The sequence below is a fragment of the Oryza brachyantha genome, chromosome 7 (genome assembly GCF_000231095.2).
Source record: "Oryza brachyantha chromosome 7, ObraRS2, whole genome shotgun sequence".
NCBI classification, from domain to species: domain Eukaryota; kingdom Viridiplantae; phylum Streptophyta; class Magnoliopsida; order Poales; family Poaceae; genus Oryza; species Oryza brachyantha.
In genome coordinates this window covers 2,435,015-2,448,617 of record NC_023169.2, presented here as the reverse complement: position 1 = coordinate 2,448,617, position 13,603 = coordinate 2,435,015, and the positions used below count along the sequence as shown (strand labels likewise).

Sequence of the window (13,603 nt, the reverse complement as noted above, 5' to 3'; positions counted from 1 at the left end):
CAGCACCTCTAATCATATATCACCTTTGCTTGCTAGATATCTTGGGCTGTTGACAGCCAATCCAGCTGGCAATGTTTACCCAAGCTGCCTTTGTATATATAGCTACAATTGAAGATTAGGTGACGTTGACATTTTCTGATTCTTGACTGCTACAGTGGTTCTTCATGTCCTTTTTTCTCATATATTCTAAGAGAGTTTTGTTCTCTTGGTTATTGGCACGGAGAGCCATCAACCTCTATAGGAAATAAACAAAATTAAGCAAAAAATGACAAATTTTGGGGGGGAAAAAAGGAGAAACATAAAAGTACATTGTTGAATCACTTGTTGTCCACTCCTGAAGGCGACTGGTTAATTTGCTGTTTTTGAGATTGAATCAAACGGATTTTTCTTTGTAAAACTGTAATAAGATAGATGCATGGTTTATTTTTAATGTTATTCACAATCACGGAGGACTTGTACTGGCTAATCTGATTTTGAACAGTTAAAGATAGATTACCTTATAGGTGGTGATTGTTTGGTGTTTTTAGAAGAAAAAAAGTCAAACAACATATTTACAAATAAAAAATAATTTGTTAATAAAACTTTTAGAAAATAAACTATGATAAAAAACCTTAAATCAACTCAAATTTAATGTTAAAAATTTAAATTTTGGTTTATAAGCATAAGCGAAAAGATAAGGGTGATAATTTCTATGATTCCACGTAGTTCGTGGTTAACTAGCTGAAGTATTTATAGTTAGTTCAGAGAAGGTACTACAAATTTCAGTTAGCAACTGTGACTAAAATATGACATTTGATATCCTAGAATCTTAATATCGGATGTCTCTATACTGACTCATAGTACTAATTTTGCATATTCTTTAGCTAAAGCAGAATATATTCTGCCATTTTTTGTGCTTAATTGTACGAGATCAGTAGTATCTCGGCATATAGTTAGATTGGTCTGGCTGGCCAACTCCAGCCAAATGCTACCTGCCAATTCATTGATTTTTACCAGTTGGCATACTAGTTTCATGCACTATGTTCCATATATTATATCCAGCATATGGAACTCATCAGTGCAACGACAAGATTAACTATTTCTAATGCTTAATTTTATATTCAGACAAACATCATTAGTGCAATGACATTTTGATTTTGATTTTGATTTTTGATAAAAACTAACTGCAATCTTCGTCAATAATGTAAAAGCAAGGAAATTGTAACGGGTGACTAGTTGTGAATAAGTTTACAATTCACAAGCAACAGTTACGAAATTGTAAGTTCAGAACTAAAAAACCAATGGCGCCAAAACATTTCCACAGTAAATTATCGATACATTTTCATGTTGATACGACGACAGGAATGAACTGCGCACATCGTTTTTCGCTAATGTGCAGTCTCAACATTCATCATACATACACCAAAATGAAACAGAATTGCTGCATACCCCATTGTACGACTAATGCACAACTAGGATTGATCAACAGTTGAGTGCAAATCAACAACCGCTTCTTTTATTGATCTATGATTGCATGCTTCTGGTTGTACATAAGTCGTACAACGGGGTAGTATCTATAGCAACACTCAGAATGAAAAGCAAGGAGAAAATGTCGGTAGAACTGACCAATTCCCTCCTGCTCATACTTCGTGTGCTATAACATTGCAGAGGATGCATCGTGAAACAGCTAGACTGATGTTTCATCTGGTACATCATTGAGTATTTACATTAGTTAGTAAATGGCATAAAGCAATGAAGAGATGATTGGCGTTGCTCTAGAGTTTCTTGGCAGATTCTGCACATCTTGAACTATCCCCAAAATCATGTACTTGCAGAGTTAAACAGGTGCATTATTCTGAGATGTGCTGATTCTACTAGGGAACTCTGGACCACATGCATGTACTCACTTGATGAGAAAGGATTGTTCTTCTTGGAGCCATGCTTGGCCTTGACCATCTGGTTCAGGGCCTTCACGCTCCGGCAGATCACCCCCATCGACTTAGTTCAGCCAACAGGTCGCCTTATCACCATGGCAAACGGCATGGTTACCAGCAGACGGAAAGTGGAGGAGCTTATGGCAAACGGCGTGGTTACCAGCAGACGGAAAGTGGAGGAGTTTATGATCAGCAATGGCTTTTCCCCCCTTTCCAAGCTTGCTGGTGGCTTTGCCTTCTCCGATGAGGAGCTGCGTCTCTTTTATCAGATCCTGAAGGGTGAACCAGGCCACATCATCGGCACAAGGCGGCGTGATCAGCTTCTACGCAGCTTTGTGTTTCCCTGGGGCCTTCTGCTCTGTGTCTTGGCATTGGTGGTGTGCCTTGAGTGACTTGTGCTCTTCATCTTGATACTTCTCTGATGCCTTTTCCAATTCTTCTTTGCACTGTTTATCTGTTTGTTGCGCCTCGTCTTGGCATTGTCCTGGAGTATACTACTCATCTTCGTATTGATTTGGCCCCTTTTCCTCCTCATCCTGGCATCTCTGCAATGTCTTCTGATCCTCATCAGGATATTGCTTTGGTAGTTTCCTCTCTCTGTCTTGATCCTGGAATTGTTTTATTCTCCTGCTCTTCATCCAGATAATGATGAAATTTCTTCTCCGGTTCTTCATCTAGATAATGGTGAACTTTCTTCTCTGGTTCTTCATCTAGATAATGGTGAACATTCTCCTCCTGATCAGCATGGTACCAATCCGGTGTCTCCTGTTCATCACCTTCCCTTTGCAGTGGTGCCTCTAGAATCCTCAACTCCTGACCTTCATATGGATATGGTGGCTGAAGCTCTGTATCTTGGTCCTGGAATAATATCTTCAGCTTGGCATCTTGATGTAGCTGCCATGCCAGGGGCAGTACATGTTGATCTTGATAACAAGTGATGATATTTGTTGATCCTCATGTTTGCCTCGACATGCCAAGATCAAAGCATCAAGATTTGAGGAGAAAGTCAGAAAGATCACCAGAAAGAGCAACTGGTTTCTTCTGAGGGGTGGAATTGTTATAGGTTGCCTGATGTGATTAGTATATGCATAGTCTGTACTGGAAATAGATGAGCTGGTAAAATATCTGTAAAGTATGGTTTGATCATTTGGAAGATCAGTGCCTGTCCTAGTAGCCTTTAATCCTGTATGAAGTGAAATTGAAGTTAGGACAGCAGACATGTGATTAATATTCTGCCACAAGCAGCCCACAGACATCTAGAATATTGTTCTGAAATAAGGTTCTAGTACATCAAAACTGTATTACGCAAGATGACAATATACATGAATCACATGGCATAAGGAACACTAGGAAGTAGGGGTAAAGTTCTTAAATAAAGAAAACTGCTGTGTATTTGAAGCTATTCTCAACTACCTAAGAGCTGAGAACCAACAATATTTGGTTTCAAGCAAAAGATTTGACCAGCACGCCTTCACATACTTTGAATGGAATGTTAACCTGAATTATTTGTTTGAAGAAATTACACTGACACCTCCTGATACAATGTAATACCTAGGTCCAATAAATAGCATTTTAGAAACTTACTCATAAGTTGGAACTGGTTCTGAAGAAATACTGGGGCAACTTTCATAAGTATAATACCATTAAAACCAATTCTGCAGCTAAAAGCTAACATCAAAATAATTCTCTAATATAAAATGCACAGGGTAAATCTTATGTCACAGCTCAGCCTAAAAAAAAGTATTGGTCCTTTCCCAACATTGAACATCTCAGGGCACACCAAAGATATTCATTTACAGAGTCAGTGATCTTGCTTAGCTGCAGATAGAATTCCCTATCTTGCAAACCTCATTGTCCACTCTGCAGCTATTTCATCATGCTTAGTTCTATCAGTCAAGTATAAACGTCCAATGCTTGGCACAAGTGGGCAGTCTGTACAAAAAGAATAATCATAATGTGAAGTCTTTAGGTTGAAACGAAGCAACAATTGTGTGTATATTACATTAGTTTGAACAGGACTACTCCCTCCGTCCCAAACCCTTTTTTCTGTGGGGGGGGGGGGGGGGGGGGGGAGGGAGGGGGGGGGCACAGAGGGAGTACATGTTAAGTAATAGAAGATAGTGCAAACACAGAACGATTCTGATAATACAGTAACTTTGAACATACATGGATCTGGGTTAGTGATGATGGCTTTAATGGCAAGTAGCACCTTTGTAATAGTTAAAGCAGGACTCCAGCCTTCCCTTAAAATGTCCATGCTCAAGTTACCAGTGGAGTCAACATTGCAATGGTAAATCCTTGTCTTGAAAGTTACCTAGAATAGTCGCAGAACAATTATCGCCACAGGTTGAGGTCCTCTAATGCTGAAATATCAGATAAAATTATGGCAGGAAATCGCAATTGTTCCATGATTCTATTATACACTGTATTGAAATTTTAACTCCCTTCAATATTGAAAAGTTAACACGTTCAACTAGAAGGGTAAAGTATTTTTAAGATCTTTATAACTATTGAAACGTCAAATATCAGGTCACAGTTACCAGTTTATAGTGTATTTCTTGTATTACAAATGTGCTATCAACTCTACAAGAACATGAGAAAATTCACTTACTATTGCCAAATTATTTGGAGTTTAGCACTAGCAGCGTTAAATATGTGTGTCCCCATGTTGGCCTGCAGTGATATTTGCATGGTTCCATGTGCTGGTCAAGGTTAAGGTAGGGCACTGCAGGGCTGTGTGTTTGGTCAAAGAAATGCTGGGATTGCTCCAGGTCTCCAGCTCTGGTATCTAGAGAATGGAGGAGAATTATAGATGCTCCGTAAAATACTGGGAGCGGAAATTGAGATTGGCTGTTTGGATCCCTACCGTCCTACCTACCATTAAGTCACTATAAGTTGATGGTAATGGGCTAATAGCTGGACAAAGACAGTAGCAACCTTAGGCTCTTGGCCAGTTGGCCTCTTAGGAATCACCAAAACATGCTGCAGGTGGTCGCATAGGGCTGTAGGCTACAGCCAGCAGGTGGATGCTGCTTAGTCAATAACACTACTAAATGTACTGAAAAACTGTATTTAGAAGGCTTTTCTTATTTACCAGACTCTCTTATATTCGAAACGAAGATCAACAATATGAAAATAATATGTTGGCAAAGGATGAATGTGAATATGTGATGCCCATATATTAGTAACACTTCCCATGGACAAAACTTTTCTTTGTAAAAAAACACGTTTTCACATCAGTATCAACAAAAAAAGAGACACCTAGGAAAATAATGTCTTAGCAACTCTGCGCAGTTAAATTCTTGAGCATTAAGTGTAAACCAAGATTCTGGTAGGTTTTCTTCATAAACAATCAAGGCCATATTGGAATTTGGAAAGAGGTAAAATGGTGCTTACACTAAAATGAACATTAAATCACTTTAAAAGAAGCAAAAGTAACGCTAATTCTTTTGCAGCCTAGGACCTTCTAACAATCGCACTGTCTGTTGGGTTTACCCGTGAACACAGGCATTTCCTGTTTCCCAAAATGTTCATTGAATATTCCATTTTAGGATGAATCATGATTCTCGGAAAACAACTCGATGCATTTTTTCCATTTCCTAAAGGGTTTAGCAAATTAGGTTATACGATTATTATTGAAGAAACTAAAATGGTTTGGTGACAGTAGACTTTTGAAACAAAATGCTACATGCATGTAGATACCGATGCTTATCGCTTTTGTAATACCCTGTTTCCATACTGAAGTACAAGGAGGAGTTCCTATACAAAAATATTATCCCAACCAATTATTCATCCTATTGATTATTTATTCCAGTTCTTCAAGATTTTAGCAGTTCCGATGTCTCCTAAAAGCATTTCTTTCAGTGCACGTCTTTCCTACTTTGACTTAGCACCGTTACCATGTGGTGAATCCACAATAGAATGTCACATAGTTCTATATTTTTTTTTCCAACAACAGGGACATGATCACTCATGAATCAAAGCATTAGGTAGAATGCACACATGCAACGAGAGCGAGTGTGTCAAGTTACAACTTAAGCCTCTAGGATATCGGAAAACTTTCTACGCAAGCATTAGAAGCAGATAGCCGGGAACCTCATGGCCCATTTAAGCAAACATAAAACAAAAGGAAAAGTAACCGAAAATTCTTGGTTCTTACCATGGGAGGCCTAAACGGATAATCAATTGGAAACACAATGTCGATGAAAAATATCCCTCCTTCGTACGGAGAACCTACAAGGCGAGCGAGCACCGCATTAGACCAACAACAAAGTGAAGGTGCTCACAAGCCAAAGTTTAGGTTTTTAACCAGCCGCAATCTGAAATGAAGAGGTCAAATTCGCACACTAGGCTTCATCGGCGGCTACTAGGGTAGCAGAGGAAGTGAATGGGGAGGGGGGGGGTGATACCCTGGGGTCCGATGATGGTGGAGAGCCAGTGATAGAGGCTGTCGCCCTTGGGCCCGGCGGAGCAGTCGGAGACGTTGAGGTCCATCAGCTCCTTCTGGATCCGCTTCCCCGACGACGACACCGACGTGCCGCCGCTGGAGCCCCAGGGCCGAACGCCACTCCATCCTCCGCCTCCGCCGCCGGCGGCGGGAAAAGGGGAGCGGGAGCTGGGGAGGGAGGAGGAAGAAGACGACATTTTTTTTCTTTTAGAAAATCTAACTAATATTATTGACAAACTATGAATACGAGTTTTAAATGATATATCATCATTGTACAAGAAATGTCATCGTCGTTAGGTCGAACAAATTTGTTTGTAAGATGATATTTATTAAAACTTATATTCGTTAATGTTATTTCTTATATTTTGATGTTTACAATGGTAATTTTTTAGATTTTTTTTAACGTGAAAAAGGAGACGTTGTTTTGAGAAGGTGTGGAGGTGCTTTGACCTGTCGACACAACTTGGCTTGACACAAGATCCAGTTGGAAACGTTTATCTAACTTTATTTATTTAAGTCAGGTTTTTCTACTGTTCTGGTTACTGCCATATAAATCTCGTATACTTTTGGGTTTATATTATATATAAGTGAGATTTTTATGGATGTAGTAATGTAAGGATCTATTTATCATTTAGATCCCATAAATTTTAGCTTTATTTAACTTAGTTATTGTTCCCTCCGTTACTATGGATACCGTTGACTTTTCAACACATGTTTTTTTCGTTCGTTTTATATTTATTTTCTAAAAAATATGTAAAGCTATATATATATATATATATGCATAAAAGTATATTTAAAAAAAATAAAATGATATAAAATAATTAGTAATTATGTAAATTTTTGAATAAGACGAATAGTCAAACATGTATAAAAAAAATCAACGGCGTCAAATATCTAGAGACCGATACTAATTTTTAGCCTACATGGAACTCATTCAATTATATAAACAGTATACTAATCATTGCAGTATAAATGTCCTTGTAATCTTATTTTTCTAGTTAATAGGGTTATTATTTCCTGTTGGTTATTGGCACTGCCATACTGCTGCAAGCAGTAGGTGGCTAGGTGCACCCGGCATCCGAGCGACTCAATAAATCCGAATGTTATGCCTAAACTTGTGTTTGCGCTTTGCAGTCAATTTAATTAAGAATTTAATTAAGGAGACCTATCAATCTCTACAGTAAACAAAATGGAGTAAAAAAATGACAAATGTAACGAGGATTAGAAGTAAAAATTGGAAACAGTTAAGTACGTTGAATCACTCATTGTTCCCTGGTCATCTTATGAACTGAAGTATTTTTTTGTGTCAAGTTAATTAGTTGCTGATCATCTTGTTTTCTTCGTAAGAATGTAATGACGAATAACATTCATAGATGCACCGCCCCCTCTACACGTGCACACTTGGAGTTGGAGTGGCGGATCTAGAATCCGAAGGTTGGAAGGTTGGGAGCTAGTTACTTTCTTCCTCCTTTAGCCCTCCTATTCTTTTTTTTTCTCTCTTCTTCCCCTCCTCTCTCCTCTATTTTACACAGGAGATCCGGTGTGTAGGGGGCTGCAGCCCCACTCCCTGTACACTTCTATTTTACAATTCTAACATTGTATATGCAACTATTGGCTAACTAACTACTCTAAAATACAAGTGTAGAGAACTAGAGATAGTACAAGTTGCAGTTAGCAAGTGTGATTAAAATATGACTTTGGTTAACCCAGAGTCATGATGAAGAAAGCATCTATCTAGGGATCATCTTTTGACTTTTGGGTATTCGAGGGAAAAATCAAACCGCGTATTTACAAATAAAAATAATTTATAAACAAAACTTTTATATTTATGTTCTTATCAATCTAAAAGCTATAAAAAAATTCTAAAAATTAATACTAAATTTAAAGTTGAAAATTTAAGTATTGACTTATAAGCATAAGCTAAATAGAAAGTCTAGGGAACGGAATACCGTTCTCAACGGGATCATTAGATAAATTGATCATGTGTGCTCCGTTTATCTACTTTGCTGTTTGCGTTTTGAACGGCTGCCCTTTGTTGCTTCGCTCATTAAAGTATCTCGTTACTATAGCGGCGTACTGTAGTAGTTCTCTAAGCTAAAAGGTGAGAGCCAGAATTCGTAGAGTGACAGTAGTGAACGCATCATTGCTTAGTCAAAGCAGAATAGATTATCCAATTTTTGTACTTAAATATGTACTGGTTATTTTGGTAGGTGAGTAGATCTTGCTTATAGCTGGATTGCTCTGGCTGGCCAACTCCAGCCAAATGCTACCTGCCAATTCATAGATTTTTAGCAATTGGCATTTTAGGTTCATGTCCTATGTTCTATATATGCAGCAGCAGAAACGTCACCAGTGCAACGATATGATTAAATTTGCTTCTAGTGTTTGATTTTATATTCTGACGTTGTTCATGTTGATATGACACTGCACATACTTAGCTACAGTGGTATCAGTGAATTTGGGAAACGACATTCTTCCGGAACTAAACAATTTTCGTTATCTTGGATATTGTAAAGGTCATGAAAATAAACTTTGCCAGCTGATTTCTATTGCAGGATATTTGAAAACTTTGGAAGGTTTTTAAAATTGTAATACTATATTCGAGACAAAACTACGTATCTATACACTCGGTTGTCTAAATGTTTTTCTTTTCAAAATAGGTGATGTTCAAAATTGACTTAAAACACATCCAAAAGAAAAATGTTTTACTGATCGATGGGAATAGCTGGGAGTGATTATTTGGGTATTTTTATGAAAAAATCCAAACGAGATATTTGCAAAAAAAAGTAATTTATGGATAAAATTTTTATATACGTATTCTTAGTGATCTAAAAATAATATAAAAAATAAACTTCGGTGAAAAACCTCAAAATCAACTTAAAGTAATTTAAGGTTAAAAATTCAAAATTTTAGGATATAAAAACGGAAATATGGGGGTGGACATCTTGTGTTCACAAGGAAGCATTAGTGGTGTAAAGATGTGGCTACGGATACATCACTTCAACCACTGACTTTTAAATCTTTGTATCCGTAAATATTGCGTACATACAGTTATGCTATCTATAGGATTTTAGTGAGATCATGGACTTATTTGTTGACATTTATTTCTTTGAGTGTGCTACGAGAATTTACGCTTAAAGTTTTCATATCTCGAGGACGAAATTTTATAATAGAAAATATAATATCTCTATGCTCCAAGATGCATGGTAAATTGCTCTATAGACAATTACCCAGAGTTGACTCAAATCCAATACTCTTCAGTGATCTCATAAAATAAATAATATGATACATATAATGATTACAACAACCAAAGACTCATAAAAATAGCATCAAGAAATTGATGGCATAGTCCACACAATTCAACAAAAATACAAAATATGCGCAACATAACAATTATAAAGCAGATTTAAGAACATACATGGTAGAAACAGATCACAATCCATGTAGAAATCAGGCATGGATCAGTGCAAATGCAACAGAAACAATGACGGCCGCCATGGACGCCGCCTTGCCGACGCTCCCGCTGCTCTGCTGACCGGGGGTCACCGTCGTCGGAGTCGCCTTGGAGCCGCCGGTTCCTGCAGGAGTCTCAGTTGGCACCGCCGGTGCCGCTGGTGGGGTCTTCGTGGTCGACGCCGGCGGCGCTGTCGGAGACGGGATCGGCACGCCGACAGCTGCAAGGACGTACGACGGCGGCGTCGGTTAGCGAAGATCACGGTGGAGGGGTTTGGCCGGAGTGGAAGAAGAGAGAGAGTCTTACTGCTGCACTGGCTGGCCGGAGGGGTCTTGACGTTGCAGGCGGCGGGGAGCTCGAGCGCGCGGGTGTTGTTGATGGTGACGCCGAGCGAGGAGGCGCCGCCGCCGAGCACCATGCAGAGGCACTCCGGCTTGGACGTCACCACGCTGGACAGCGCCGTGCAGCACGACGGCTTGGGCGCCGACGAGTTCCCGGACATGTAGCCCAGGCACGACGCCAGGCTGATCATCTCCGTCATGCAGCTGCTGCCGCCGCCGCCGCTGCTCTGCGCCGCGCCGGGGCTCGCCGCGAGAACCACGGCCGCCGCGACGACGGCGGCGAACACCAGTGGCGCAACGCCATTGGCGCCGCCGGTGCTAGCTCTTGCAGCAGCCGCCATTGCTAGGGTTTGCGAGCTATAGCTAGCTAGCTCTACTCTTGTAGTAGTATCAGTGACTCTAGCTGGAGTGTGTGATGCGCTGATTAATTAAGCTGATGAGCTTGATTTTGGTGTGGACTTTGAGTTCAGGTAAGTGTGTTTATATAGTGTGGTGAATGGAATCCAGGGTATCTAAGTCTTTGAGATTGTTGAACAACTCTTTCCTACTAACAGCTCTGATTAGACATTTCATCATTTATTTTAGACTAATAATTAACTAACTAGCTAACTAATACTGACATGGCAACTTGACCAAAGCTTGCTTGCATGGTTCAGATGTACATGGATGGTGATTTCTCCTGATCAAGCTGTTCAATCATGGGAGGATTAGTACTAGTGGTAGGTTGTTGATTGTTTGGCAGGTATGCATGACATGCCATGTCATGTACTTTTTTTTCCTAAAATTTAATTATTTTTAAGTTGTTTAGCAGATATTAAAATATTTTTTAATCACTTCAGTGGTTAACTTTGAATTTTAAATTGGTTATATTCTTTTTATAAGTATCTGATTGGGCTTTTGAATCATTGGAATAATCAAAATCATGAAAATCAATGTAGCAATATTTATATTATAATATAAAATTTAAATTCTATTATATTATATTTTAGAGCGAAGTGAGTACTCAGACAGAAGATTGGCATGTGCCCCCTCCCTGTATGTGTACCTTAACTTTGGTACTCCAGCAATAATGTTGATGTGCATATTAATTTTCTCTGAATTAACAAGGGAAACTGGTGGCCTAATGGGTACTAATATCCTTCAATACAATTCATGGTCAGAAGTTAAAATTTTCCAAGCTGGGAGTTCTATTTTTCAGGTCAAATTAAAGTTTCACACCAACCATAAGTATTAGAGTTGGAGATATATACATGTCATTAGCACATAAGCATGGTCAAAGTTTGAAACCGGAGCTGGAGCTCCTTTTCAGGAGTATAATAATAGATGGATTGGTAGGTTCTGTTAATTGTTGGTAGCCACCATGACATGTAATTTGGCTGGCAGATGCTTCCTCCCCATAAGATGATTACATCTGCACAGTTCCTTCCCGTCCCAAAATAAACCAACCGATAAAATTCAAACTTGTTGCAAGATAAATCAACTCCTACGCTCTTATCTAATATCAATTTGCAAATCGAGTAATTTTATCCCAACGCTCATCAACTAATACTACATTTTACAAAAATGAGAGATATTTTGATATTTTCTTCTCTCACTATTGTTGCATTGGAAATATAGGACTTCATTTTTTTCTTTTTTGGAATATAGGGAGAATCAATCCAATCATCAATGTTATGGGCCTAATTAAACTTCCAATAATTTTCATACTATGAAATTAAACTGAAAATTTAGCAAATTGAAGAGCATAAGTGAAACCTCTCTTCTTCTTCTTTTCCATGTCAGGCCTGCTTGGAAGCCTTGTAATTGGGCCAAATAAAAGTATAAATTAAGGCCCACAATGTTTTACCAGACTGGGCTCAAAACGTTCGGCCCATTTCCGGAAAAGAAGTTTGGCCCAAACTGGCCCACTTCTGGAGCTCGCTATCGGTGTATTGTTCTGGTTCTTTAGGTATCAAAATTTGATGGTGGATCGTCAAGAATGTGTTGGTTTGGTCTCAAGTTTATTTCATCTATACTGTTCTTTAATCACAATTTGATGCTTTTGTCTAAAATTTGGGTGCACATTATGCACCTACACACCACTGGGATGCATTGGTGTTATTCATCATCATTGTTGATCGAATTGTTGATGTAGCAGCAAATTTTTGCTGTTGGTTAGCAGCAAACCATAGCCATAGGCACTGCAAACTCTGCAATGCACAAGAAGAGACGGTGGATCATCCACTTCGTATGGACGAATTAAGCAGCTTTGGAGCTTGATTCTTAGCAAATTCAGAGTCGTTTGCATTCTGGGAAATGAGGAAAACCTGCTGGACCATTCACTGAAGACGGCTTCAAATTTTGTGAGCGCTGAAATTTTCACGAGGAACAAGCACCATCACCATCGTTCTTGTAAGCAGCGCGACGAGTATTTCAGGGCGAAAGAAACCCAGATGAAGATGGTGTTGTCAAACATGCTGCATCAACTTTGTTATACTACTGCTGAAGCAAAATTCCAATATAAATTCCAATGCTTCAAACTAGCCTACACACAGAAGAGCATCGCTGGCGCTGGCAGGCCCAACGTCTTCAGTTCTTCAGCCTTCTCACATGGTTCAGTTACAATCAATTACAGACTCTTAGAAATGAATCACCATCTTGACAAAGCAAAGAAAAAAAAAAGAAACAGCTCCATGTAAATCTTTCTCTAAGACTCTAATAATACCACTTTGCTGAAACTTTTGCCAACAAATGTTGCCAGGAACCTGACGTCGTAGTTACTGCCAGGAACCCAGCTCCCAGTAGGGCCCTATCACAGAGACAGTGAAGAACATGAAGAATGTCTTGGCCATCCTTTGGTGATGGATTGGGTGAGTGCAGCTAGTGCGACGACGATGGAAAGGGATGCGGTGAACAGAAACATCTCCCGGGCGAAAGATCCCTGTATCTCGAATCGGTCAGTAGAGTGGCAAGTATATATAACCCGGGAAACTCCTTCGAGCTCGCTTGTTCAGACACCATCCAAAATAAAATAGCCGCACAAAAAACTTTCTAAAAAATTGGCAACATTTGTCCAACATACATATATACTACTCTATTCGTTTCATAATATAAGATATTTGACTTTTTTACTTACAATATTTGATCATTTGTTTTATTAAAAAAATTATAAAAATATCATTTATTTTGCTTGTGACTTACGAACTTTAAGCGTGACTTGTCAATTTTTATATTTGTACTAAATTTTTAAATAAGACGAATGGTCAAACGTCGTAAAAAAAGTCAAACATTTATGAAAAGTCACTCTAAATTGGATTACAGGTCTGTCTCTTGCATATGATTGGGCCACGTGGCATGCCTAGTCGCGCGGAAAACACGTCGCCCCGCTCATCACCCGGCACCGTCGTCTAGGGAAAAAAAATAGAAGAAGAAAGGCTCTTTCCACGGCGCCTCTCTGTCGCCGATCCGC

At 39.1% G+C, this 13,603-nt stretch overlaps 2 protein-coding genes and 1 pseudogene across 3 annotated transcripts; all 3 read right to left on the bottom strand.

Moving 5' to 3' along the window:
* Positions 1–1,775: 1,775 nt before the first annotated feature.
* On the bottom strand, positions 1,776–3,604 carry LOC102701743 (annotated as a pseudogene).
* A 119-nt stretch (positions 3,605–3,723) lies between these two features.
* Positions 3,724–6,558, bottom strand: LOC102701466 (constitutive photomorphogenesis protein 10-like). 2 transcript variants are annotated; one of them, XM_040526063.1, is made up of 4 exons: positions 6,323–6,558; positions 6,073–6,146; positions 4,080–4,227; positions 3,724–3,845 (listed from the first exon to the last, which is right to left on the bottom strand). In XM_040526063.1, exons 1-4 carry the CDS (start codon positions 6,555–6,557, stop codon positions 3,748–3,750), a joined length of 555 nt encoding a protein of 184 aa, XP_040381997.1. In that variant the 5' UTR covers position 6,558; the 3' UTR covers positions 3,724–3,747. The 2 variants fall into 2 exon arrangements, with proteins under 2 accessions (XP_040381997.1, XP_040381998.1); XM_040526064.1 differs by having other exon boundaries at positions 3,742–3,845; positions 4,123–4,227.
* A 3,048-nt stretch (positions 6,559–9,606) lies between these two features.
* LOC107304523 (non-specific lipid transfer protein GPI-anchored 5-like) lies at positions 9,607–10,590 on the bottom strand. The gene is made up of 2 exons (XM_040526387.1): positions 10,121–10,590; positions 9,607–10,034 (listed from the first exon to the last, which is right to left on the bottom strand). The coding sequence occupies exons 1-2, from the start codon at positions 10,494–10,496 to the stop codon at positions 9,811–9,813; spliced, it is 600 nt and encodes a 199-aa protein (XP_040382321.1). The 5' UTR covers positions 10,497–10,590; the 3' UTR covers positions 9,607–9,810.
* Positions 10,591–13,603: the final 3,013 nt, after the last annotated feature.

What these genes read in the sequence shown, in the direction of transcription:
- LOC107304523 (XM_040526387.1), bottom strand. Translation starts at nt 10,496, where the DNA reads ATGGCGGCTGCTGCAAGAGCTAGCACCGGCGGCGCCAATGGCGTTGCG. An exon ending in TCCGGCCAGCCAGTGCAGCA is followed by an intron (nt 10,035 to 10,120) that starts GTAAGACTCTCT and finishes ACGTCCTTGCAG; the next exon opens with CTGTCGGCGTGCCGATCCCG.
- LOC102701466 (XM_040526063.1), bottom strand. Translation starts at nt 6,557, where the DNA reads ATGTCGTCTTCTTCCTCCTCCCTCCCCAGCTCCCGCTCCCCTTTTCCC. An exon ending in CACCATCATCGGACCCCAGG is followed by an intron (nt 6,147 to 6,322) that starts GTATCACCCCCC and finishes CTCGCCTTGTAG; the next exon opens with GTTCTCCGTACGAAGGAGGG. An exon ending in CATCACTAACCCAGATCCAT is followed by an intron (nt 3,846 to 4,079) that starts GTATGTTCAAAG and finishes CTTTTTGTACAG; the next exon opens with ACTGCCCACTTGTGCCAAGC.